At 36.1% G+C, this 27,546-nt stretch overlaps 1 protein-coding gene across 3 annotated transcripts in view; it reads right to left on the bottom strand.

Annotated features, from left to right (window-relative positions):
• Nucleotides 1–27,546, bottom strand: part of Ercc6l2 (ERCC excision repair 6 like 2) — a 96,056-nt gene that overhangs the window by 33,794 nt on the left and 34,716 nt on the right. For 2 of the 3 annotated variants that reach the window (XM_021180506.2, XM_029468329.1), the window contains 7 exons: nt 23,533–23,604; nt 22,785–22,930; nt 18,202–18,297; nt 8,123–8,222; nt 4,992–5,144; nt 3,413–3,493; nt 1,221–2,352 (listed from right to left, as the gene is read on the bottom strand). In XM_021180506.2, coding sequence (XP_021036165.1) covers nt 1,221–2,352; nt 3,413–3,493; nt 4,992–5,144; nt 8,123–8,222; nt 18,202–18,297; nt 22,785–22,930; nt 23,533–23,604 — 1,780 coding nt within the window. Of the gene's footprint in view, nt 1–1,220; nt 2,353–3,412; nt 3,494–4,991; nt 5,145–8,122; nt 8,223–18,201; nt 18,298–22,780; nt 22,931–23,532; nt 23,605–27,546 lie in introns of those variants that run through there. The other variant, XM_029468330.1, reaches the window with a different exon arrangement.

Below are 27,546 nucleotides of genomic sequence, written 5' to 3'. Positions count from 1 at the left end.
AGGGGATTGGGGGGGTGGGTATGGGGGACTTTTGGGATAGCATTGAAAATGTAAACGAGGAAAATACCTAATAAAAAATATATTAAAATAAAAAAAATTTACTAGAAAACAAGGTCCAGATGATCCACATGCTATATAGACATTTACACAGGAAGGAAAGCAACTGTAGTATTTCTAGTCACCTATACACCAGGAGGGAGTGAAACCAAAGCAGTAAAGCAAGAATGTATAGACATATCAATGTCTCTGGCAGGTTAGACACAATGTATCCATTGTAAAAATGGAAAGAAATAGAATGGTATGTTTAAAAAAAAACCCTAAAAGAATGTGTCTAGTGATGCTCTTGTAGTAATAACACTGAGCAAATGCTCTCTTATGGACACACCTTCAGCCTTTACTGTGGTACCATGTCAACTCATCCTTTAACTATTGTGTAGTATGGGACAAAACAAATAAGCAGTTATGGACTATTATAACTAAATCAATTTCTGTATATAGACAAGAAAGAGAACTTTGTAATTACCAATATAAATATGAAAATATAAATAATTCATGACGTATATTCATCATCGTGTACAACTATGGATAAATATATGTATACATATATTCATACATGTATAAGTGTATAACATATATTAAGATATGTAATTACAAGTAATATGTATATACATAAAATACAAAGACATACATACAAATAATATATGACCACTGAAGTTTCAGAAATCCTACTCATTCACAGGTAATAAAGACATCAAGCATGACTGACTGCTGAGAACGGTGAGCAAAATGCACATTGAGAGAAACTATAAGTAAATTCTATGGTAGTGAGAGGATGGAGGAGGATTCTTACAGACTGCAGACTACATGAAATGAATGAAGTGGACAAGGCTAAACTATACCATCACAGAATATACATCCATGTAACAAAACCTTGGCAATATATGTAAGGAATGACTGACTATACATATCAGAATAATTGGTTGTCTGGCACACAGAGGCTGTGGTGAGTGTGGGTGGGTCACATGGAAGGGCATTACAGGGAAACAGCAACTCTCTATCCTGTAGGTAGCCAGCCCTGTATCCTGCCACTTCATTACTTCTGCTTCAAAGCAGCATCTTGATTTTAGAGCTGTTTTAATGGCTAACTGAACAATCTCTCATAGAATATGTACCTTTAAAAAACAGTTATTTAGAGAAATGTTTTCAGAATGTTTATTTACCTAATATTTTATCCATTGAGTTGCATATTTGCTCTTGACTGACAAATCCTTCATTTAGAAAACTTGGTGGTTTTCTTGANATAAAAGTGTTATTTTTCTTATCTGGGCCAGGCAGCTTGGGGGACAAGCTGATTTTATCTTTTACAGTTTCTGTTCTGTGACTTAGTTTAGTGAAACTCAAGTGGCTGACAGATAAATTGTCATCTGAGGATGAAAAATCCTCAATAACCTGAGAGCTACGGTCTCCATCTGCTGCACACACTTGATTTGCTTCCTTTGCTGTTACAGGAGAATTATCAAGTTTCCTTTTGTTTTCCTTTTTTCTCTTAAATTTCNAGGAAGTAGTGGCTCTTTGCTTTCTTATTCTTGACTTGGGGAACATGTCAATGTCATCAGACTCATCGCTAATATCATCTGTACCTTTTCTTTTCCTAACAGATTTTGAGGTCATGTTCTTGAGACACAAGAGATNTGAAACTGGTCCATTTCCTCTGCCACTGTTCTGTCTGCCATCACCATGATTTACTTTCACAGGGTTTTCTGTTTCAGAATCTTCAGATTCACCTAACAGCAGCTTAAAGCGTCTATGGTTCTTGGNGGTTCTCTGAGTGGGATACTGTGTAGGAAAGATGACATCACTGTCTTCTGACTCTGTGTCTCCCTGTCCCATGCAATGATGTCCAGCTGTGCAGTGATCCTTTGTCTCATCATCAGATTCTGAAGAAACATTCTGTTCTAAAGNCTTCTCACTTTTATCAGAAACACATTTTTCATCTGGAGTTTGGATGTTATCTGATTTCTGATGTTCTGAAGTACAAACAGAGTCCCAAGTCTTTTGACGAGCAGCCTGTCTGGCTTCTGCAGAAAGACACATGGGTTGCTCATCAGAACTTCCGTCACTGGAGACAGGGTTTCCATCGCCATCCTGGCCTGACTTATACTTTGCCTCAAACAACTTAGAGAATCCACACTGTAGCAAAGTGAGCTGTGCTGGGAAGCCTGGAGTTCTACTGGTGTCAGAGACTTTGTGTTGATCAGTCTTTCCCAGGGAATGGCCCACCGACTCCTCATCACTGATGTCGCTGTAGAGCTCACAAACATCTGTGGGCTCTTGACAGTCAGGGTCTCTAGGCTACATGAAAAGCAGATAGAAACATTAGAAAACACAAGGGAAGAGTTGTACGCAGTGGTGCATGTTTTTAGTAAGAAAAGCAAAGGATTTGAAAAACAGACAGGAAGATCAGGGGTTCAAGACTATCCTCTGCTTTACCTGGAATTAAAGGCCAGTCGTGACTATATGAGACCCTGTCTCAAGAAGAAAATTTGCTACAAAATTATATCCAATTCCCTTTTCAGATAACCCAAGTTAAGGAAAAGCTTCAGTTCCCTAAAATTGAGGCTTAACTTGTTGAGATTTTGGGAAAGTTATCTAAAACTTCTACCAATATTTGACTTTTGTGTTTATCTAAATTAAAAACAAAACAAAACAATCAACCTGGGCCAGCAAGATGACTCAGAGGGAAAGGCACCTTTCACCAAGCCTAACAAACTGAACCTGATCCCCAGGAACCAACTTGGTATGCATACAAAAATAGGTGAATAAAAATGAGTTTCTTAAGTTAAGGCCACTCTGCAACACAGAAAAAAAAAAGAAAAAAAAAAAAAAAGTTAAGGCCACTCAATTCACATAAATTTAAATCTCAAAAACAAAACAAAACAACCCCAAAAAACAAGAACCAACAAATTATCCAGCAAGAATAGCAATGTAAAAATCTTCTTCATGTTTCCTGTACCTTACACCTAAAAGGGTCTCTGGTGACAGCATAGGGTCTCAGAAATGATAATGAGATCTTAAGGTCACAGACTTAAAGAATACAATACTCGCTCTGATTTACGGAATGGTTTTGATACACACTAATGGTCATTTCTCTATTTAGCTTGTCCTTTAATAAAATAATAATAACAATAACAATAATAATAAATAATAAAGCTGGTGTGTTCACTAACACAGGATGTTGAATTTGGGGTTGACTGCTCCTGAATTTGTTTTTATAAATATTAATCACTGTAATAATTATTTTCATTCACTTTGTATCCCTGAGTTTTTAGAAGTTTCTCTTTTTTCATACTGAAAAATGAAGGAAAAGAGTAAAGGAAAAAGATGTCACAGTCAATATTTTCTGGTTACTCACTGTTTCTAGTTCTTGTGCTGAAGGTTCCCCTTTCAACCATGTTGTGGCTGTCATGATGCCAGCTTCCACTTGGCCTTCCCTCTGTAATTTCCACAAGGAAGAATATACACAGCTGTAAATACAGGGTGAAAACAACCAAAAAAGAAAACAGAAACAAAACAAAACCAACCAACCAAACAAACAAAAACCAGCAAAGGCAGGCTAAGTGTAAGAGGGTTTGCATTCGTAACAATACTTTCTCATTTGCCAGGTAAGAAACTCTTTCAGTTTCACAGAATACAAAACTAGTGCCTGTGTTCAATTTTACTAAAAGCACTGTTGGAAGGCACACAAGTGTCAAACATTTGCCTAAGAATTCTGCCTGCATCAGCTGCTCTTACATAATTAAAGAATACACAATAATACTGCCCCATCCAAGCATCTCAATGCTGAGTGTGCAAAGCATGATGCTCCAGCTTGTGTCACTTGTGCATGTGCTATTCGTATCTTCTACATAACAGTATTGGGCAATTCAACTACTTGGAGTCATTAGTGATGTAGAACACTAGACACTACTGAGCAGGACACAGACAGTACCTGTCTTCTCTCCATCCACAGATGCTCGTCCTTAAGGATCAGAGATGTTGACATTATATATGACACTCACAGCACATGTCCATTACGGGAATGTCCTCCACCTTTGCCAGTGCTCATCATGAATGACTATTGGAGCAACATGTAACACTGACAGTACATGTCCCGTGTGTGAATGTCCTCCGCCTCCATCTAGACTGCCATTGCTCAAAGACAGGGAATAATTTTTCTTGAACTTTATTTATGATGCTTACTAAATGAAGTACAATTAAGATTTTACTACAAAGTCCCAGAAGCCAAGGGAAATAATCTGGAGCTCTCCTTGGCTGGCTCATCATCTATGTAGTAAGGAGATGAAAAAGAGTGATATTCCAGGGCTGTATGATCTCCACACTAATATCAGCTGGAAAACAGGTCAATATTCTCAGTGTTCTGGTAAATTAATGAACTAAAGGAATTTTTAAAGCCATGTAAGTGTCTCATTTGAAGAATAAGAAACATCTGTATTGAACATGAACATAGTGGAGAGTTTGAAATATTGGTGTGGAATTTTTATTGGGAACAGAAAATAAAAAATCTCTCAGAGACATGAGAGTACATCGCAGGGAGTATTTTGTAACTTCTAATCAAAACATATTTTACAGTTTTGTTTATTTAGGAAAAAAAATCTTAATTTTTTTTAGTTCTCAATTTCAACAGCTGTTTTCAAACTAATAAATCCCTCTCAACTCTGTCTGTCTGAAAATGGCCATGGAGGTCATATTATCTCATATGCAGATTGGACTCATAATGCATGTGTATTATCTATAAGTATCCATGAGTAAGTTTTGGCTTTGAGGTACAATTCATTTCCCACTTCTTTAAATGTAGAAATTCTAAACATGTATTTTTGAGAAGGAATACCAAAAATTTCTCTGAAAAGGAAATACCAATTGTATTTCAAACTCCCTGAGTGACAAAACTGTACTTAAAACATTATTGAAGAGGTCACAGAACAACTTCACACCTCCAGGATGTCTCTCGTAAGACATGACCCTTGGGACCTTAGTTTGAAGAGGTTGTGGACACCAAAGAGCTCTCCTCGATGTTCTTTTGATCCTTGTACTGCTTCAAAGTATCGCTTGGCATTTTCACTTCCAACCACCACACAGTGAAGTTGCTATAACAGAAAAACACAAGATATTTTTGAAGTGTTTGCTCCAACAGTATGTCAGAATTTCCTGGCACTCCCTGTATACACACAACTTTAGCTGGGGCTGGCTGGATAGCCTTAGGGAGGAGATTTTGTTTTAATTTCCCTGCAGATGTTGCCATTATGGTGAAATAATGATAATCTGGCCACCTCATTGGAGCACGCATATTACATTTTCTATTTTATCATTGAATCAAGATTACATTATTATAAATGTTTAATAATGTACGTTGACATCTGAATACACATTTCTTCTTTAAAATTATTACATTAAAAACTAATATTGGCAGAATTATTATATTCCTTGTGTTACAATCTAAAGTATATAATAAACATGTGGATACCAAGCTAACTGTATATTTAATAACAGTGACAACTACTGTAAAACCCTAGAACTGCCATCCTCAAGAGTTTTAAGACTACCAACCATGGAGCCATTAAGGATGTATGCCACTTTAGCATCACCACATGGATGTACTCTCTACTGCTATTTCATAATGTAATGTAAACATGTAAAATGTAAACATGATCTCTGAGAAACCCTGTGATGCATGAGTTCAAATGGCCCAGAAAAAGAAGAAAAATAATAGCTTTAGGAAGGAGAAGGCAAACATGGAATGTGTTAACAAACAGAAAATTTGGGCAAGTTTGAAGTTCCGTGAGCTGTTTTTCTGTAAAATTTTCTACATAAAATGGTATGTATGTGTGTACATATGTAATCCAGGTATATGAGACAATTTCAAAATGCCAAACTTGGTTGTATATGGTGTTCCAAATGAAGGAGCAGAGGTCTGGATAAATGTTATTTTAAACCACAGACTAACTGAGTCAGTGCACATAAGCACAACACATTCAAATCCAAGTCCTTTTACCAAAATCTAAGTACTTTTACCTAAAATGGCTTGTTATGTACTTCTGGGCTTTGAGAGTGACTTTCTTGTGCATACCAGTAAAAAGCGTGAGCTGTCTTTCTTGTTTACTTTCAGTGTTTCTATTTGTTGCTTTCACTCTGGAATAGACAACTGTTGACTGCATTCATTGTGTGCAGCAGAGAAGAGTACATGCTAAGGCATCTATCAAGACTATCATTTAATACTCTAAGGAGTCCTTTCTTGTGTTAGTGGCTGACACTGCAATGAGAATGTGTAAGTTGTGTCTGACTTTCTGGTAGTTTCCCCCTGGTTGAGTCTCTCTGGGTCTCTGTCTTTTCTGTCCTTAAGGGTTTCCTAAACAATTTCTGGACCCTTGAGAAACATTCTATGTTCTAACGTATTTATAGTTGGTTTTTTTCTTACTTTTTATTCTTTTCTCCAAAGAATGTGAGGCTCAATATATGTATGTTGATATGTATCCTTGTTTCAAGTTCTAGGCTATCTTCAAAGCATGTGTTACACCTTTTCCTTATATAATCACTACCTTATCTTTGTATATATCATATAAAGTTCTAAACACTAAATTACACTGTCTCCTGAAATTTTTGTTACATATTATTATACAGTACATAATAAGCCATTTTGGGTAGAAGTAAAATGCATGTAATAATAGGTTGAAAAAACACTTACATGATTAAGGAAACAGTAATGAGGACTAGTCTAAGTACACAAAACAACAGGTCCTAAGGAGCAGCCTCATGTTTTTCTCGAGTGGTTAAGCTAGAATAGGAATTAGTTCAAGTAATTGTGTCATATCAAAGACCAGAAACCAAATTGTTTCCTTCAGACCTAAATGATTTAAGAAAATACACAGACTGCTGTGTAAATCCTATTTTTAGAATGAAGAAGTTAGCATGAGTTTTAAGATTGGATCATTTTTAGTAACGACCACCACATGTGACAGATGTTTGTTCTTAAATAGATGCCAGCCAAATATACAGGGAGCAATTCAAATTTAATACTTGTAATTAAACTTGAACCTCATTCCAGAGCTTCTCAAATGAGCAGTTCTAAATGAATAAATGTTTATTTATAGGTATAAAAGGAACATAAATTAATATCCTACACATTATTAAAGAGCCAATGAGATTTCAGATAAACATAGAGAGCACCAAGCAGCAACAGCTGAAGCTCAAGCTGCACAATCTTATTTATTGGGCGTCCATTCAGTCAGTTTTCCTATGGTGCTCCTCATGTCTCTAAGGCGGTGCTCTGCAGTTAGTGTCCCTATGGTGTATCTCTCCTAGCTCTAATCTTTCTTAATCTTTTTCCTGTTTATGCACATACAGAAGAGGATGACATAGGAACAACAGCCTGAAGTGAAAAGAGGAGGTTTGTTAAGGCTGTAAGGTAGCTTAGACATTCTTGTTGCCATGAGTTTGAGATCAATGCCTCGGTGTACCTGGAACTCAGCTATGGCACACATACCACACCTTGGCTCACCATTTGGGGAGCTGTGCCTTATTATTTAAATTGTGATCAGTAGACTAAGAACTGGCATTCCTGGGAGCTAGTTAAAAGTGCATTCTTGGGCTGTACCTCAGACCTGCTTAATTAACAAAATCACTAGGTGATTTAAATGCACATTAATGTTTAAGAAATATTGCTTAAGGGGCTGAAGAGACGACTCATCGGTTAAGAGCACTGGCTGCTCTTCCAGAGGATCTTGGTTCAATTCCCAACAACCACATGGCAGATCACAACTGTTTGTAACTCCAGTTCCAGGGGATCCAACACCCTTAAACAGACACATGCGCAGGCAAAACATCAGTACACATGAAATTAGAAAAATAAATTTTAAAAAAGGGAAATATGGCCTTAAGAAACTTTCAGGAGTAAAATACTATAAACTTAACAATTTACTCTATGTCACAGAAATATATTTAAGAGTATATTTGATAATTTTAGTAAATTCCACACTAGGGTAAAATTTAAAACTTCTTTATATATTTGTTCCTAATTTCTAAAAATAGACAGATGTACCTTCTTACATAGAATGGGAGATATCCTTACCTGCTTGTAGACCTGGCGTAAGTACATGATCTCCTCCACTGTCCCCAAGGATATTAGCCTAAGCACTTTAACGTCTCTACACTGTCCAATCCTATACGCTCTGAAAATTAAAAACACTAAGTCAACTGAAACAGACTACAAAAGGTACAAGGAAACCTGTGGCAGAGGGGATGCATCCATTATCTTAATTGTGGCTATGGTTTCACATAGTCATCAAAACTTACCAACTGTAAACATAAAGTAAGTCAAGTTTACCGTATATATGCCAATTATATCTTAATAAAGTGAGCTAAAAACAAAAACATTAAAAAAGTACCCTCTTAAATACCAAACTAAAACTCAATCTTGTTAAAACTAATTAATTGGAAATGTCTATGACATGCAGGTTTAAGAGCTGATACCCATCTCCTGGGTCTGAGTGAATCACTCAGCTGCCTAGTACCCTAGTACCCCAGGTTGTGTTACAGACCATGACACAAGTTACTACTCTATGCTGACTCCCCACAGACCTACGGGTCTGTTCCCTGTGACTTCTCAAACAGGCTTTATTGGATGCTGTGAATGAAGTCACATCCCTAAACACCAGTAAAGTTTTTGCCATGCAAACATGACGACCTGAGTTTGATCCTGGTCCCTACGTAAAAACCAGGTGTGATAGCAAGAGTGTGGAGACAGTAGGATCCCTGGGGCTGGCTGGGCAGCAAGCCTAGCCGCTTTGGCACGATTCAGGTCAGTGATAGATCCTATCTCAAGAAACAAGGTGTCACTCCTGAAGAACAAGTACTCATACCACACACATATACACAAAAAACAAATTACACAAATAGAAAGTACAAAGTCACACCAAATGTTCCAAGACCAAAGAAAGAAAGGAAGAAACAGAGAGAAAGAAAGAGGGAAAGGGAGGGAGGGAGGGACAGTGGTTTCTGTTTCACTCTGGATTTTACTTGACTGCATGGAATCAGAACCTGAAACTGCCATTCTATGAACCTAAGTAAGTAGCTAACTAAGGCCACTTTGCCTCAGCTTCCTGCAAAGTAAGACAGGACAGGCACTAGCATCAAGTTAAATGAGAGAATTCATGGAGGCCATGGAGTACCTGGCTCATAATAAACATAAGTGCAATTGTTGTCTTCTGTCCTTCTAAATGCATCTTCACAGTTTTATGTAAAAGGTTCAAAACTAAAAGAAAATATTATTAGTTAGTAAGCCTTTCTGCCTTAAATAAATAAATAAATAAATAAATAAATAAATAAATAAATAAGGACAGGGTTTCCTTATCTAGCTCTGCTGTCCTGGAACTGTTACTACATAGACCAGGGTGGCCTCTACCTCCAGAGTGCTGAGACTAAAGGTGTGTGCTAGCATACCAGTCCCCTTTCTGCCTCTTAGGCTTTCTGTGTATTGCCATTTTCAAAACTGTAATGTATTCTCAATTAATGATTTAATTTTTATGTCATGTTAAAAATAGTAATTTCTTCTATAATTTCTTTGCTTCTTTGTTTGCTTGCTCGTTTTCTAAGTTATACCATCCTTTTCATTCACTTTCAGTCTTTTCTCAGAAATTAATTTAAAAATAGAGGCTGGAGAGACGACTCAGTGATTAAAGGTAGTTGCCGCTCTTTCAGAGGGCTTGACTCCTAGTACCCAGTGAGCTGGCTTATAACCATCTGCAACTACAGTTCAGGTGATACAAAGTCCCCTTTTAGCCTCAGTGGACACTGCATGCACATAGTGTACATACATACATACTTAATACACTTAAAATACAAATAAAATCTCAAAAGAAGAAACCAAAATATAAATTAATGTGAGAACTAAGTGGTCCACAGTGATTTCACTAGTATTTATTTCTAAACAAAATAAAACACATCTCTTTTGATTTTATTTTCAAGATGATAAAATACATACAACATCAAACTTAATCATTTTGAGTTTACAGATGAAACACAGAAAGTAGATTCAGTGCTTTGGAATCAATATGATATACAGATTTTCCTCATTTCAAATTGAATTCTTTACTGACCAAACAGCAGTTCCCCACCCCTGCTCAGCAGTACCCAGGAGCCACCATTCTGCTTGGTGTGGTCACCATACATGTAAGAATACAGGTAGAGGTAAGAACATCTTGTTGGCATTCCCTAGACACCATTCTTTTTCAGAGACAGTCTTTCACTGGCCTGTTGTACAAATTTGGCTGGGCTGTCTAACCAGCAAGCCCCAGGGCATCTATCTACCTGTTTCAAAGTTCCCAGTACTGAGATTATAGGCAAACTCCCCAATGCCCCGTGCTGTGTTTTGCTTGTTTATTCTTTACACTGGTTGTGAGGGACCAGAGTCATGTCTTAAGCACCTTACAAACTGCGGTGTCTCCCTCCCACTACTATGCTACTTTCTCTACTGATATGATCATTGTCTGTGGATGCAGTATGAAACTATACAGTGGAATAGTGAAACCATACAGCGTGTGTCTTTTTTTTTTTAGGCAGAAAAATGCAGACTTTCCTTGTGGCTGATAATCTAGAATAAAACATTCAGCTCTTTACCACTGACTACGGCACTAGTTTAATTTTTTTATAAATGGTTTTTACATGAAGATAATTTTCTTCCATTCTTAATTTGATGTGATCTCTAAATCATGGTTAAATTTGTCAAACAACTTTGCTGCATCAACTGAGATAACTGAGCACGTTTCTTTCCTTATTTGTCAGGGTGGTACATCACGGTGATTTGTGTATAGTGTCTGACCAGTCTTTTGCACACCAAAATTAATCCTTCTCTGTATCATCTGTTCAACCTGCTTCTTAGTTTTGCTTGAACACTTAACTATTGAATAATTAACTATCGTACTATGTACAAGGATACTGGTCTGGCATTCTCTAGTAGAGTGAATTATTGGGATTAGGTTACATAAGGCAGGTCTCACAAAATACAACTCAAGTGATTCCTTATCATCAATGTTTTGGAAAATTTTGCAGTAGTGTTGATTATCTGTAGGACTCTAAATAACATCCTCTGGTTTTTGGCTTCTCTTTGATGGATTGTGACTGTGAGTTCATCTCTTTACATACACATGTATCATAGTTTTCTATTTCTTAGTCAGCCTTGCCAGGTTGTATGTTTCTAGGAAAAGTGTCCATTTCTCCTAGGCCATTCAATGTGTTGGTATAAACTTGTTCACAGTACTCTGATAATCAGATTTCTGTAACTTAGGTAGTAATGCTCTTTTTCATGATTTCTGTGTTTGAGCCTTCCTCTTTTCTCTGAGTTAATATTTCAATATTTTCAAAGACCCAATCTCATATTTCTTAAAAAAATATTTTACTATTTTTTTCTTTTCTAAGCTATGTTATTTTCTTCCTTTTTTCTAACTTAGGGATTATTTTTTTCTTTTCTCTTTGAAGTAAGATTATGGATCTAAAACCTTCTTATTAAGGATTTCCCTCTTATTTCCACTTTCACTATATCCCATAAATTTTCAAGTTATGTGTTCATGTTTCAAAGGTATTTCAAAATTCCTCTGCTATTTCTTCTTTGACCAGTTAAGGGTTTTGAGTGTGTGCTGTATTTGTAAATATTTGAGTTTTTCCTTCTGCTGCTGACTTCTACTGTCTTGTCTACTGCCAATAAAAAATAAAATACTGAACAATTTATTTTTAAGAGTATTAAGGCTTTTTTGCTGATTAATATGTGAATGCTACTCTAGAGAACATTTCATGTGTACTGAAGGAAAGCACAGTTTGCTGATGCTCTGTTGGAAGAGAGCATCTGCCACCTCTACTCTGAGGTGCTGCTTGGTCCTATCTGCTGCGACTTGTACCATCCGTCCAGGATGATTCTGAGGTAAGATAGTCTCTCTCTACTGCTGCAGAGCTGTTGGTTTCCCCTTTTATTCTGTCAGTTGGCTTCGGAGTGTCTGGAGCTTCAGTGTTTGTATACTTTTGTTTGTAACTGTTATAATTGTTGGTACACTGACTTTTTAAAAAAATCATTGCACAATGTCTCTCTTTTACTCTTATAGCAGGTTTTGACTTAAAAATCAATTTTGCCTTCTATTAATACAATACCTCTGTTCTTTTGTTGTTGTTTTAGTATCTTTGTGGAATGTCTTTTTTCATCCCTTCACTTCCAACTTACACATATCCTTAAATCTACACTGAGACTTTTATAGATATCATGTAGTCGGATACTCCTTTTAAATCTGCTCTTACATCTCTCCTTTTAAATCTGCTCTTACATCTATGTCTTTTGATCTTGGAGTTTAATCTATGTTTAAACAAGAAAACAAAGGAGGTCTTGCTTTTGCTGGTTTATTTGATTCTTGAGATAGGGTCGCTCCCTAAATGTTCTGGAATTCACTATGCAGACCAGGCTGGCCTCAAATGCACAGAAACATGCCTGCTTCAGCCTAGTGGGTGCTGAGATTAAAGATGGGCACCTTTATGCTCAGCCATCTCTGAGGTTTTTAACTGTTGTTACACTTCCTCCATTACTGATTTTCCTTTGTGTTTTTAGTTAATTTTTTTTCAATGACACATTATGAATCCTTTCCTCTGTTGTTTACATATATACACAAAATAAATATACATGTATATATGTTACAAATTATATATTATAAATGTACAGATAGATTCATAAACATGTTATGAATTTTCCTTTTGATTTCTGTTGAAAACAAAAGTAACAACTCTATTGGTGTTTGTATTTGCCTATACTGGTGAATTCTATTTCCATAAGGATTTGAGTTACTGTTTGCTGTCTTTACATTTCAACTTAAGTTTTCCCTTCAGAAGTATTTTGGAGGAAGCACTAGTAGTCAAAGATTTGTTCAGCTTTTGTTTGTGTAAGAATGACCTAAGTTCTCCTTTTTTTGTGAATGACTGTCCTGTTCAATAGTAAATTCTAAATTAATGTATTTTTCTGTTTCCAGTTGACATGTTAATATACATGTTAATTATTATATGTTGTATATTATTAAATATATATTCAAAGTAGTAATATATTGGATACTAATATATTTAGTAAATAAGTATATATAATATATATTGGAATTATCTCAGTGATATATATACACATATATGTATGTATGTATGTATATGTATATATATATACTATTACTTTAAATCCATTAGCACACTGCTTTCTGATCTGCTAGGTTTATGCTGAGCTAATTGCAACTAAGCCTTTTAGAGATCAGTTTTACACAATATGCAGCTTAATCCTGCCACTTCAGGCCTTTCTCTCTGTTTTTATCTGCTGTCAGCCTGAAAAAGTCTTGGTGTAGATCTCTTTGGAAATATCTCAGCATGGAATTTTTTCTTTCTTGTATTTTCCCTCAAACCGAGGAAGCTTTTCAATAATTATGTCTGCTTTTTTTTTCTGCTGCTGAAAACTCCATAACGTACAAAGTGGACTATTTGGTGAGAAGAAAGAACCAATATAGAAAAATATGTCTTTTTGGTGAAATTTATTTTTCCTTCTTTTAAAAGATTTCTTTTCAGGCTTGATAAGTTGAAGTTTACAGATTCCCTTTCTTCTTTCTGTTTAAGTCCATGCTAAATCTAGTGAATTTTTAAATTCCAGAACTGAATGGCAGATCCAGAATATTTGTATTTTTGTTCTCATAAATTTTATTTCTGTTGATACTCTCACTTTGCCACCAGTATTTTTCTAGTATTCTTTAGTTCTTTCTCTGTGTATTCTTCCAATTTTTAGATGTTTATTTTAACGTCTGTCTTGTATGTGTGCTGTCTATCTTTAAGGACGTTTGAGAGACTGATTTGTTGTTACTCTGAAAAGACCATACTTTCCTGTTATAATTTCAGAACAACATAAAATACTCCCAATACTTCCAAACACTTACAAAGTATATAAAAACAACCATAGGGGTTGGGATACAGCTTAGTGGCAGAGCACTTGCCTAGCATGTGCACAGTCCTGCCATGCCAACAACTGGGGAAATAAAATAAAATAAAAAGATCATAATTTGTAGTAGAAATCACATTACATGTCTCTAGATGAAAGATAAAAAGGCCTTCTGTTGAAAATCTGTCATTTGAAAAAACAGCTATTTTTCCCAATCTTTGCAGACAATCTTCGCTTCTTTTCTCTGCTGTTTTCTTCCCTCTTCTTGGTCTCTTTTCTTCTCTTCTCTTTTCCAGATTGTTCTCCTCTGTCCAACTTCCTTTTCTAGGTTCTCTTCTTTTCTCTGGACTCTTCCTTGTTCTTGCCACTGCATTTTCTTTCTCTGTTCTCCTTTTTTCTCTGCTCTCTTTCTTCTTACTTCTTATCATAAGACTCTGGGCTTGGAGTTGAAGTAACTATTACACCATTCTGATGCATCATCTCTTCTTTGCTTCGCAATGTTTCTGTTAAATTCTATTAAGAATTTACTTAATACTAATATTGCCATTCTTTATTAAGTTGATTACCATCTTTATAGTAGTATCTTATATATTTTTATATCATGTATATATGTTTCTGTGTATGAATCTGAATGTATCAATCTGTGCACAGAACTGCAGTGCCCTAAGAAGCCAGATACATCGGAGGTTGTGAGCTGCCCAATATGGGTGCTGGGAAGAGAATCTGGGTCTCCTGCAATAGCAGTACATGCCCTTAACCATAAAGCCATTCTCTCTGGACCCTTATATTTCATAAATTTTTTTTAGTCTTTTGCTTCTTTCTTATTTTATACGTTTCATAATAAGTGTATGTCCGAATTTAACTTTTCCATTTTATCACCATTCTGCTGTTCCTTCTTACAGAGTTCTAACCTATTCAAATGCACACGCACAATCACATGTGCATACACTCACAGAGATATACACACTTATGAAATAAAATAATGAAACCACAGAGCAGTGGCTCTCAACCTTCCTAACACTGTGACCCTTTAATACAATTCTATTTCATATGGTAGTACCCCCAATCAAAAATTTATTTTTGTTGCTACTTCATAATAATAATTTTGCTACTCTAATATATCATAACATAAAATATGTTTTTTCCGTGATCTTAGGCAAACTGTGAAAGACCTATATGTAGAAAACCACTGCTGAAGAGTCTCACTGCATTTGTAGAAGCAGAACATATAGAGGGTAGAACTTGTCACTGTATATTCAAAGGTTGACCAAATGACCACTGTGCCTCACTTTTACAAAAAATGCTAATTTTTTCTAGCATTTAAAAATAGCACTGTTACCAATTTTTGAGACTTGATTAGGATATTGTTTCCTGAAAGGAAAGAAAACTTCTAATAGTTTCTTCTAACACAATCCTGATGCTTCACTATAATTATGTTGAGCTCCAGTTCTTAACTATTGATATTTTTATATCATCCTTCACTGTTTGGGAGAATTTTTCCTTTATAATTAATTGCAGGAAGCTTCTAGCCACGCTATCAATAATTTTTATCCCTAACTATACACATTACACCCTTCATCTGACCTTCTCTGAGCACTGGGCTCAGGCCACCAAAGTATATTCCTGAGTTCTCAGGAGTCAGATTGCTTTTAATCTCGCCTCACATACTAATGTGTCAGTCACTGATCACAATCACAAGTCAAAGTAGTTTGCTTTCTCAGGAGGTCCTAACTGTAGCCACAGAAGAGAAGCCTGACCTGCAGAAATGAGTCTGATTCCCATTTATTGCTAACTTGATTTTTGGGGCAATTTGTTTTTATAAATCCTCTTATTTCTCACTCTGGGGCATTTTAGTCCTCTTCATTTTCAGAATTGGAAATATAACAAAGATAAACATTCCATCTTCCCAAATAATTGGAATAATCATTATTTTTACTGAGCATTTGGCAGCTCTTCAAATTTAATCATGTTCTTAAGAAATATTGATAATTCTCTCCTCTTTCTTCAGTCTGCTGTCTTTATTTCTGAACAAACAAATGATGGGTTTTTTTGGGGGGGGCAGGGGAACCTTTCTTTCCTTTCTCTTTATTCATATTCTATATCTATTTGATTTCACTTTGTTTCACATATACATCCTTTTACTGTATCTCTATTATCATTCAGACTTGCTAATAAGTTTTATCTTAGCAAAGGCTTTAATTTCTGAGAACATTTCTACTAGCTATACATACTTTTCCATGTGACATCATATCATATCATACTTCTTTTCCTCATTTTAGTCCCTTTAATGCCTGCTTTTCAGAGCAATTCAACAACAAAAGGAGATCAAAGGGATACAAATTGGAAAAGATGAAGTCAAAAATATCACTTTTTGCAGATGATATGATAGTATATATAAGTGACCCTAAAAATTCCACAAGAGAACTCCTAAACCTGATAAACAGCTTTAGTGAAGTAGCTGGATATAAAATTAACTCAAACAAGTCAATGGCCTTTCTCTACACAAAGAATAAACAGGCTGAGAAAGAAATTAGGGAAACAACACCCTTCTCAATAGTCACAAATAATATAAAATATCTTGGCGTGAATCTAACTAAGGAAGTGAAAGATCTGTATAATAAAAACTTCAAGTCTCTGAAGAAAGAAATTAAAGAAGATCTCAGAAGATGGAAAGATCTCCCATGCTCATGGATTGGCAGGATCAACATTGTAAAGATGGCTATCTTGCCAAAAGCTATCTACAGATTCAATGCAATCCCCATCAAAATTCCAACTCAATTCTTCAACGAATTAGAAAGAGCAATCTGCAAATTCATCTGGAATAACAAAAAACCTAGGATAGCAAAAACTCTTCTCAAGGATAAAAGAACCTCTGGTGGAATCACCATGCCTGACCTAAAGCTTTACTACAGAGCAATTGTGATAAAAACTGCATAGTACTAGTACAGTGACAGACAGGTAGACCAATGGAATAGAATTGAAGACCCAGAAATGAACCCACACAGCTACGGTCACTTGATCTTTGACAAGGGAGCTAAAACCATCCAGTGGAAGAAAGACAGCATTTTCAACAAATGGTGCTGGCACAACTGGTTGTTATCATGTAGAAGAATTCGAATCGATCCATTCCTATCTCCTTGTACTAAGGTCAAATCTAAGTGGATCATGGAACTTCACATAAAACCAGAGACACTGAAACTTATAGAGGAGAAAGTGGGGAAAAGCCTTGAAGATATGGGTACAGGGGAAAAATTCCTGAACAGAACAGCAATGGCTTGCACGGTAAGATCAAGAATTGACAAATGGGACCACATGAAACTGCAAAGCTTCTGCAAGGCAAAAGACTGCTTGTGGACGTTGTACATCGTGGTGCGCACTAGGCTCCGCACCACGATGTACAACGTCCACAAGCAGGCCAGAAGTGGAAAGAACCCAGATGTCCCTCAACAGAGGAATGGATACAGAAAATGTGGTACATTTACACAATGCAGTACTACTCTGCTATTAAAAAGAATGAATTTATGAAATTCCTCATGACTCTTTTATTCTATTTTTTGTGAAAATGTCTCATAATTCTTACTTTCTCTTTTGTAATTAAAATCAAAACGTTAAGTGAGTTGTACTAGAAAGATGGTCTGGATTTCAATGCAGGCCATAGGTTTATTCAATTACTTCCTGTATTGTTTTCTATGGAAATCTAGGATTACTTGATTGGCTCCACTGAGTCTAACACACCAGGAACTTCTCTAGTCTCAGTGTCCTACTGGTGAGACGGTTAAGGAACCTAGTCCAGACAACCTAGTGAAAGCATGGAGTGTAGAGAGGAATCTACATCAGTCTCACACTACTCTTAGTTTCCCACACCCCACAAGTTGTCACTCCATGCCAACAGCTGTCAACTGGCCGTGTCCGTTCCGTTCCGCAGACTCCGACCTTGGCTTTTCTCTGGTGAGTCTCTCTCAGGAGTCTCTCAGATTTTCTGAATGACCAGTAACAAACGGTTCTACTTTATTTGTTATTATGGTCGTATGTCACATTAGTAGGATTTGGAGATTGGAAACAAATGGCTACTAAGAAGTTTAGGGTCATTTTTAATATAAATTTTCACCAGTACCCACCTTTTCTAACTAGTCCTATAAGCAATGTAGAAAGTTCAAGGCTAAGTTTTAGATTGCAAGAATTCACAGGTCATTTATATTTTGTCAGTATCATACCTGTCAACAGCTTGAAGATCGTTGGCTGGATTCCAAGTTGGATCAAATAATATAACAACGTTGGCACCAACAAAATTGAGACCTAGTCCACCAGCCCTGGAAAGAAAACAGGATAAACTGTTGTGAGGGATGGTGGTACACATGCAATCTCAGCACCCAGGCAGAAGCAGGAGTCAAAGTTCCAGGTCAGTTTAGGCTATACAGTAAGACCCTGTCTCAAACAAACCAACCATCCACAACAGAACAAACCACGGTGCTATAACTCAACGATACCCATTTTCTGCAATCAATATAATACTATACTGCCATCTTTATATAAGAGTTGATGTTTCAAACAGAAATATGCTTATATATTTATGGCATATTCTTTTTCTACAATTCAAGAAACCCTTTAACAAATTGACCATTTGAATCCATATACATAGGTTAATATGCTAGTTTTCATAATTTTATATACTCAAATACCATTTCTATAAGATTATCAAATACAATTAAAAATAATTTTAGTATCTTCTGAAACAAATAGAAGTTATAGAAATGTTTGTCCAATAAACCTAATACACTGGTTCCACATAAATTTAGAACTCAATCCAGGAGTGATGTGATTGCACTGCACTCACACAAGTACCAGGAGTAATGTGTGTGCAATACACTCACTTGAGTGCCAGGACTGATGAGTGCATTATACTCACATGAGTCTGTCTTGTGTAACAATGGTTATGGCCTTTTCAAGTTGTGAATTTTTTAGTTTTGCATTCCCTTTTTAACAGTTAATTTACAATAGTGATAAAATTATATACAATTTAAAATGAACATTATTTTATATATATATACATACATACATATATAAGCAGAATACTATTCAGAGGTAAAGCAAAATGAAGTTTAGAGATTTAAAATGCACTTAGACTATTAAGGAAGATCACATAATCGCAGAAAGGAAAAAAAAATCTCACATATTCTTTCTCTCATACATGGAATCCAGCCAATAATATATGTAAACAAATGTAAAACATGAAAAAAGGAGAACAAGAAAGGCTACAGATACAGAGATGAGGAGGTGATGGACAGGAGTCATAAGAGATGATGTAAAGATAATTATTCTTCTAGTGCTAAGCCTGTCGTGGATATTGGGTTTTGGTGGTGGATAAATGCATAAAATATGTTCAATGAAGTGTAAAATTTAATGTGAATCTCCACAGCGTCTGTTCTGAATGCCTATTCTGTCTAGCAGCTCACTACATTTTATAGACTTTGGGTATGGCTAATTTTGATGTGTGACATTGAACAAAAGGAACAGCAAAACTGAGTCTGAGGAAAAGAGCTTTTCTTTTCTTTTCCTAACTCTGTCTCTTAAGCCTTTCGCTTACCAGTTTGCTACTCTGCCACTAATGTCATCCTACACTCAGACCATTGGCACACCGATGCTCATTGTCTAAAGACAAAAGTTGGTAATAATACTCTTCGATAATACTTGTACCAAATGGAAAGAAATTCACATTGACTATGCATCCTCTTCACAGAGCTAGATATTTTCATATCTTCAATCCTCAAGATACATCTGGTCTTTTTTTTCTTCTCAGACACAGGATCTTACTGTGTAGCTCTGCTGTCCTGAAACTCACTATGTAGACCAGATTGGCCTGTGTCTGCCTTCCAACTGCTGGGATTAAGGGTGTGCATCAATTGGCCTAGCTTTCTTCAAGGTAAGTTTAAGAACCAAACATTTTCCAGTTAGGCACAAAGGATCTCCTTAAATAGGCCGAGTCTGTATTCAAACTGAAGCATACTCTTAAATATTAGTGCTCAAGATAAATTGAGTTCTTTCTTCTTAAAATCACTTTCCGGAGTTGATAGCAAAAAGATTCCCGAGAGACCTAAACCAAAGGCAGAAAGGTGAGACAGGGAAAGAGCTTTGAAAAAGAAGACAACACTAAAATCGCAGTATGGAAAAGTCAGAATGAACCTGGGAGAGATTCAGCTGCCCAGAAAGTAGAAGTTATAGGAGCGCCTGATTAATAACCTTCCAGCTGTTCCAGGTAGGCTCCTGATGGGGAAACCAGGCATGGATTCGTCTCAGACACCCCAGGGAGCTCAAAAAAGTCCTCTGCTAATTAGGGGAACAATCTTCTAAGGGACTGAAAGTACAAATGACACCTGGCTGGTTAAAGCAGAGGCAAAGGCTTTTAGAAACAAAGAAAATCGTTAATCTAGATCTCTGATGCGATGATTCTGATATAATACAAATTAAAGCCTACTTGTAAGTCATGTGGCTAATTACAAGGACTTATTTAAAAGCAATGTAATATAATTGTTCACTTCAGGCTAAGGACTAGTTTTTGAGACAGAAATCTCATGACCATGCGTACTGTCTGTGTCTAAGAATGTCTTCCACACTCTACTCTTGTCCCAAGTGAACATATCAATTTTAACTACATTTAATGTTAGACAAAAATATCTTTAACAAATTGCATTTTATTATTATGTATTTAGTATTATAATAGGTCAAATTAAGTATCTGTCTTAACAGTGCATCCAAAAAACCTAATGAGTAGAAAGGAAATATCATAAAGATACTAACTTTCCTCAAGATCACTTATAAACTCAAAGATTTTAATTTACAACAACAAAAACTTGTAATCCCAGGTGGGAGAGATATGTAAATATAGTACTCATCTATAAAATTCTCCAAAAAAGAATTCCAAGAAAAATGACAGATGAATTTTCTTTAAACATGTTTTAAGAGTATTAATGGAAATCTAAGAGTTAAGGTGCTAGTATTCTAGGAAAGAAAGATAATCCAGAAAAAAAAATAAGATTAGAAAGCACAAAAAATTTTGGGTAAAAATATGACTGTTTCAAACAAAATAATCTACAAGATTAGAAAATGGCATTTTCACAGACTACAGAACAAGGAGTACAAAATGTAAAAAATCTGACTTAAAGAATAATACATGAACATTTACTGCAAAACTGAGAAAGCAAGAGGACAGCAGGCTCAAGGCCAGCAGTGATGCATGCATCACCTAAAACAGTGGTTTTCAACTTGTGGCTTGTGACCCCAGAGGACATTGCATGTCAGATAGCCTGTGTATCAAGTATTTATATTACAATTCATAGTAATAGCAAAATCACAGTTATGAAGTAACAAAAAATAATATTATGGTAGAGGTTCACCACAACATGAGGAACTTTATCAGCAGGTTATAGCATTGGGAAGGTTGAGAACCACTGGTCTAAAACAAAACAACAACCAAAGAAAGTGGACGATAAGGGGAGTAATCCCCCATAAAAAAGATCAAGTGAGAATCATCTGAGTCAAATCCCAAAGAAAGCACACAGAAAGTGGAAGGAAAGGAAGCTGTTTAAAATAAGTATAAAAAAGCATCTCCCCCAAATGGAGATGACATGCTTTCAGGCTGCGGCACAACACACGGCCATCCCCCAGCGTAAGACTCAAACATCACTGTTAAGTTTCAGTAGATTGCAGAGGGAGAAAGATTCTTAATAGACCTAATGAGGATCAAGAGCCAGAGTGGTATTTAACAACACTAGGTACTAGACTAGAAATTACAGCAAACAATATGCAAAGAAGATGATAGGGTAGATTTGTAAATATCTAATAGGATTTTTAAAAATGAAAGATTTTTATGTCAACGTTAGGAATGTGTTGTGCATGTAGAACTTTTTCAGGCACAGTGAGAACAGAGCTGCTGGCTGTTTTCAGCTGGGCCTGAGGTGGTCATGATGAGTTCTGCAGTGCTGGGACCTCCATCCAGTGTGTTACACGTGACTGAAGTTAAGAAGGTTTATGCTGGAGCTTAACCGAAGATCACTCAGTGCTGTGTATGTAAGGACTCGGGCGAGGGCATGCTGGATTTCATCCGCAGCAATGAGAGCTTCTCTCCTTTACTCAGCTGCAGGGACTCCACAGAATAGCCCATGGCAATCACACCACGGCAGCGTCACCCCTCATCCCCACACTCATTTTGAGTTCTATTTTTGCTCTTTGCAGTTTATTTCTAAAGTCCTTTGGTTCTCTTTTTGAAAACAGTGATAACAAATCTATAAAATTTTCACATACAATGCCAAAAAATAAAGTATTTATTATAACCCAAATATCTTCCTTAGGTGTTTCTACTAACTGACCTCTTTCTCAAAAGAGTGAATTTTCTTTAAGCCATTCTAATTAGAGATTCATTAAGTAGGTGCTGGAACAAATTTATTCCTTATGAAATCCAACAGCAGCTCCAGCTGGGACAAGGCAGAGAAGGCAGCAGTGGCGAGCTCTGAGTAAGAAATCCAACTGTTCTGAAGGTAGGGCACTCACACTACCCAGGAACTCTAGGAGTCAACATTGCTGCTTTTATTCTTATCTTTTAATCCTGTCTTTACAAGGGGAATTCCAGAATGATAAGAAAATAAAGAATTGTTATTCTGTATATAACTGACAGTGTTTTAACTGTTTCTTTAAAATCAAATAAAAAAAACAACATAAGCCTATTTATTGAAAATTAATCTCAAAATAGTTTAGAAATCAACCAGATGAAATCAATCTATCATGTTTTATTTATTTTTCTTACATTGTGGAGACAAGACAAATGTTCACATCTTGTGAACTGTTAAACTCCTTCACAATCTTGAGCCTTTCCTCGGACTTTGTGCTTCCATCGAGTCGTCGGTAATCGAGGCCCGAGGCCATGCAGTACTGCTGCAGCACATCCAGCAGCTGCAGGGAAGAAAGGCAGGGAAGCTAAGTTCTGGTCACAGGTTCTGTCCAATCACGGTGTGTTGACTGATGAGCACTGACCACTGGACTCACTGTTTCTTCTACTTAATAAGCAATCACTATGGAGTCCTGGCTGCCACTCTGTGGGAGACTGATTCCCTAATGTGTGCCAGGCCTAGGGTCTATTTCCAGTTCCAAAAAATACTTTTCCTCCCCTTTAACCCATGTATTTCTTTCTGTTATTCTAAAACAAGCAATCTTTTCTTTTTAGCAAGCATTTCTTTAAAAACAACAAACTGAAACCAAATAAAAAGAAAATCATTGGTCAAATAATTTATTTAAACCATTTTTTGTCATTTTCTAAACTCTAAAAATCCTAAATATCTCAAAAGAACATCAGCAGAAAATACAGCTCTACCTTTGAGTTTCATAGGATGGTGGCCATCCCTGTCTATAGCACATAACTAAATGTGCTGGAAAGGTCATTCTCCCACCACAATATGCCATGTGGATGAGGAAATAGACAGTAATCTGCTACTTCCTTGTGCTTAGTGCCTAGACACCCAAGCCAACCAAGCAAGAACACTGTGGATGGAACTCACCTTGGTAGAAAAGGAGAAGAGAAGAACCTTATCTCTTTGTTTCCTAAAATGATTCAAAAGCTGCTGGAGGACCTGGGAAGGAACACAGGGTATCAGTAGGTCAGTGCCAACTACAAAATTACACATACAGAAAACATTGGAGATTTCCTGAAAATGTTCTATACAACACTAACCACAGTCATCTCAGCTAACTCCCGTTTATATATTCAAAATTAACAAGTACACTGTTTACCACACCAAATGCTATTTATCATCCTGTTTGTCAGTAAGGTGGTAAAGTTCCCAAAGCCTGCTTCTTTTCATCTGGTTGTACTAAAAAGAAGCATTTCAGAAGCTGGATTAATTTAATTTTCAGAATACACTTTTATACCCACAGTATGTTAAGACTAAATTAGCAAAACTTACCTTTTAGCAAGTTAATGGCTTTCTAGACAGACGACATGCAATGCTTGCAGTTGCTTCTCTGCAGTTTCTGAGAGACCTGATGCTCACCTCTTAGACACACATCTCTTTTCACTGTTTATTTACAGTCAGCCCTGATTTCCAGATATGATTTTGACCTCAAATTGCTTAATAATCTGCCCTCATACACAGTTCTTTAGAGAGGAAGCAACAGTCCAAAGATGGCACAGCAGCAGCAGAAGCATTCCCACACTGGGAAGACAGAGCACCATGAAAAGGCAATCCCAGAAGGGAAGGGAATTTTCTGTACCAAGTTCAGTAAAACTTGGTACAGAAATAATATTTTGAAGGAAACAATTTCTTTGATAATAAAGGTATAAACAGAAAATATACTCAATACAACAATCTCTTCATAGTTTATCTAATAAAGACTTCTTTCAAAATTTGAGTCTTAACCTCACTCTTTGGGGGGAAAAATGCTTTGGAAGTTTTTTAAAAATCTTCTCAGATGGTGAGTAAAACTGCCATAGTCTGAGGAAATATTTTAATACCTGGACAACATATAAACTTTTATTTACATTTAGTTTTATTTTTAAATGAAATAACTGACTTTATGTAGAACATACATTTTAATTTTATATTATATAAGACTACTGCTTTTAATTGATAGACATCAATTTTTTTTTTAGGTTTTCAGTACTGAGTATAAGTGTAGAAATCTCCCACATACCACACCTCATCTCTCTTTTTGCAATACTGAGGATCAATCCATAGCTTTGTGCATGCCAGATAAACACTCTACTGCTGAACTATATCCCCATATGCCTCCTATGAATGTTTATATAAAGCTAATGTTACTAAAAATATGATTATCATTATTATTTATGAGGTATCTATACAACTCATTAAGAACACTGACCTTTTATTAACAGCTTATGTTATTGTCCAGTGTGTATTAGAGTTCAGTCATTTTGTTTACAGCTCCGAATTCTGATGAATGAATCTTGACGTTTTCACATTACAACATCATAAAAAATAGTGTTACTGCTTAAAAGTCCCTGATGTTTTACTCATTATCCGATGTTTTATCTTCTCCCAGAACCCCTGATCTGTCTCTGTAGTTTTTCCTTTTCCAGAGGGTCACAGATGGAATCACACAGCAACACAGCATGTATCTTTTCCAGGCTAGCTTCTTTAATTTAGCAATATACATTTAAGAGTTCTCCAAGTGCTCTACTTTTTTTTTTTTTTTTTTTTTTGAGAGCAGGTCTCATGGTGTAGCTGTGTCTGGCCTGTAGCTTGCTATGTAGACCATGCTGCTTTGTAACTGAACGAGATGCACCTGCTTCTGCCTCCAGAGTGATGGGATTAGAAGCATGCACCACTACATCTTACTCAATTTTTATTGTTAAAAACCATTCTATTTTTGTACCACAGTCTATCCATTTGCCTTTTGAAGGACATCTTGATTACTTCCAAGTTTTGAAAATTATGAATAAATTTATATGGGGCACTTATGAGGGCATAAGTTTAGTAAAATTCACTAAATTTATTTCTTACATAAATAACCAAAGAATGTGACTAATGGATAACATGGTAAGAATATTTCATTTTCATATTTTAAATATCAAACACATTTTAAAAACAATGTAACTGACATTACTGAAAGTGAAAGTTTTGACAAATCACTACACTATTCAGAGGGACCAACTCACTCTGCAGTTTCACCTGTGCTGAAAGAAGGTCCACAGTAGCACCTGGTGCTGCCAGTTGTCTGGACTACGCCACCTTAACAGGCGTGCAGTGTTCCCTGTCTTATTTGTGCAGGTGTAACAGTGGGCAGCATCTCCTCTGCACTTACTTGCCATCTGCACTTCTTTTGGTAGTAAGTTATCTGTTCAGACCCTTCCCCATTTTTAAGCTAGATCATCCACTTTCTACTACTGAGCTTTAAGAACACTCTGTATACTTTGCATACTGGTATTCTTCATTATTTTCAGAAGATATTCTGGTCTGTGCTTGTCTTTTTATTCCCTTAGAAGATGGTAATGTATTAAACCAGCAATAGGCTGAACAGAAATCTACTCTTGTCATTGGCTATAGCTTCAGATCTGTTGTAATTTGGGGTATTTAAAAGTGAAAGCAAAAGTAAGTAATAAGGAAAATTTTTTCTGATTGCAGGTCTTCATTAGGTTAATTTAAAGAAAAAACCCTCACTAAATGAATAATAATAAATTTCATAAATAATCATAAATTAAATAAATAATCATAAATTTGTGACATATCACCTAATGGATAAAATACATTCTAAACTAAGTGGGTACAACTTGTGATTATTCCATTGACAGGTAAGTGAAGTAAGTATGCCACTGGCATCAAAAAGTCATTGTTATAGTTCTAAGGCGATGACAGCTAAAACAGTCATTATGTGCCCAGAGCCTCTGCAGTTGCAGGCTGAGCTACAAGCTAAGCAGAACCAGAGCTTATACACAAGTCAAGGACTTAAAGGTCTTAACCTCACAGGCAATAAGTCTATAATAAGCCTATATAGGCTGTATATCACTAAATCAGTATAAATCACAGATAATGATGTTAATCAAATGTTGTAAAAATAGTCCTACAATATATATCCCCAGCTATTACTGTCAAGATCTGTTTGACTGACAATCAGTTAGAAATTGCAAATCAGCTGTTCTCCATAGAAACCAAGATGTCTACCTAGCTTCCAACAAACAAAGTCAGAATAAAAATAAAATTTAGCCAGGCGTGGTAGTGCACGCCTTTAATCCCAGCACTCGGGAGGCAGAGGCAGGCGGATTTCTGAGTTCGAGGCTAGCCTGGTCTACAAAGTGAGTTCCAGGACAGCCAGGGCTATAAAGAGAAACCCTGTCTCAAAAAACCAAAAATAAATAAATAAAATCTAATCATCTTAACTATACAGTATAATTTCTAAAAATAGAACTCTAAATGAATCTGGATTTTATATGTTGAAATTTCATAAAGAGCAGGTTATTATATTTTAATTACTTGGAATAAATCATGATATTCTCATGAATACAAACTAACTGATTTTTATAAATAATTTTTAACTCAATCCTTTTTACTACTTCCACCTATTTTGTTTCACTAAATATCTAGGTTTTAAGCAACTAAATCACATTAAGCTTATCTACATTAACTGCTAAAAATATTTCTAGATAAAACAATAATTGACTAATTTGAATTACTCCCGTTTTTTTTACCTTTGCCAAAAAAATCTTACCTTATTCTTAATTATAGTTTAAAGTTGGGAACTGTGAAGCCATAAATGAGGATTTTTGATAGCTATTGAGGGATTAAACAAACTTCTTATAGGAGGCCAGAGGGTAGCTACTACCAGTTCACACTACTATGACAGGTAATGCCCAGATACCTAGGTCAGGGCTACAGAGCCTGGGCTTGCTTTCCACACCCTTCCCCTTCACTAATGCAGTACCAAGAACAACATGGCCATAGGTCAGTTCCAATGCGCAGAACAAATGTTGTTACCTTGCAGTTTTACTATTTAGGTCAGCAAACAAAATTTTAAGGCAGAAGATTCAATTTATATATAGAGGCCTTGCCCCTGTTCAT

This window comes from Mus caroli, chromosome 13, assembly GCF_900094665.2.
Source record: "Mus caroli chromosome 13, CAROLI_EIJ_v1.1, whole genome shotgun sequence".
NCBI classification, from domain to species: Eukaryota; Metazoa; Chordata; class Mammalia; order Rodentia; family Muridae; genus Mus; species Mus caroli.
The sequence above is the reverse complement of the archived record's forward strand: the minus strand, read 5'-3'. Positions and strand labels throughout refer to the sequence as shown.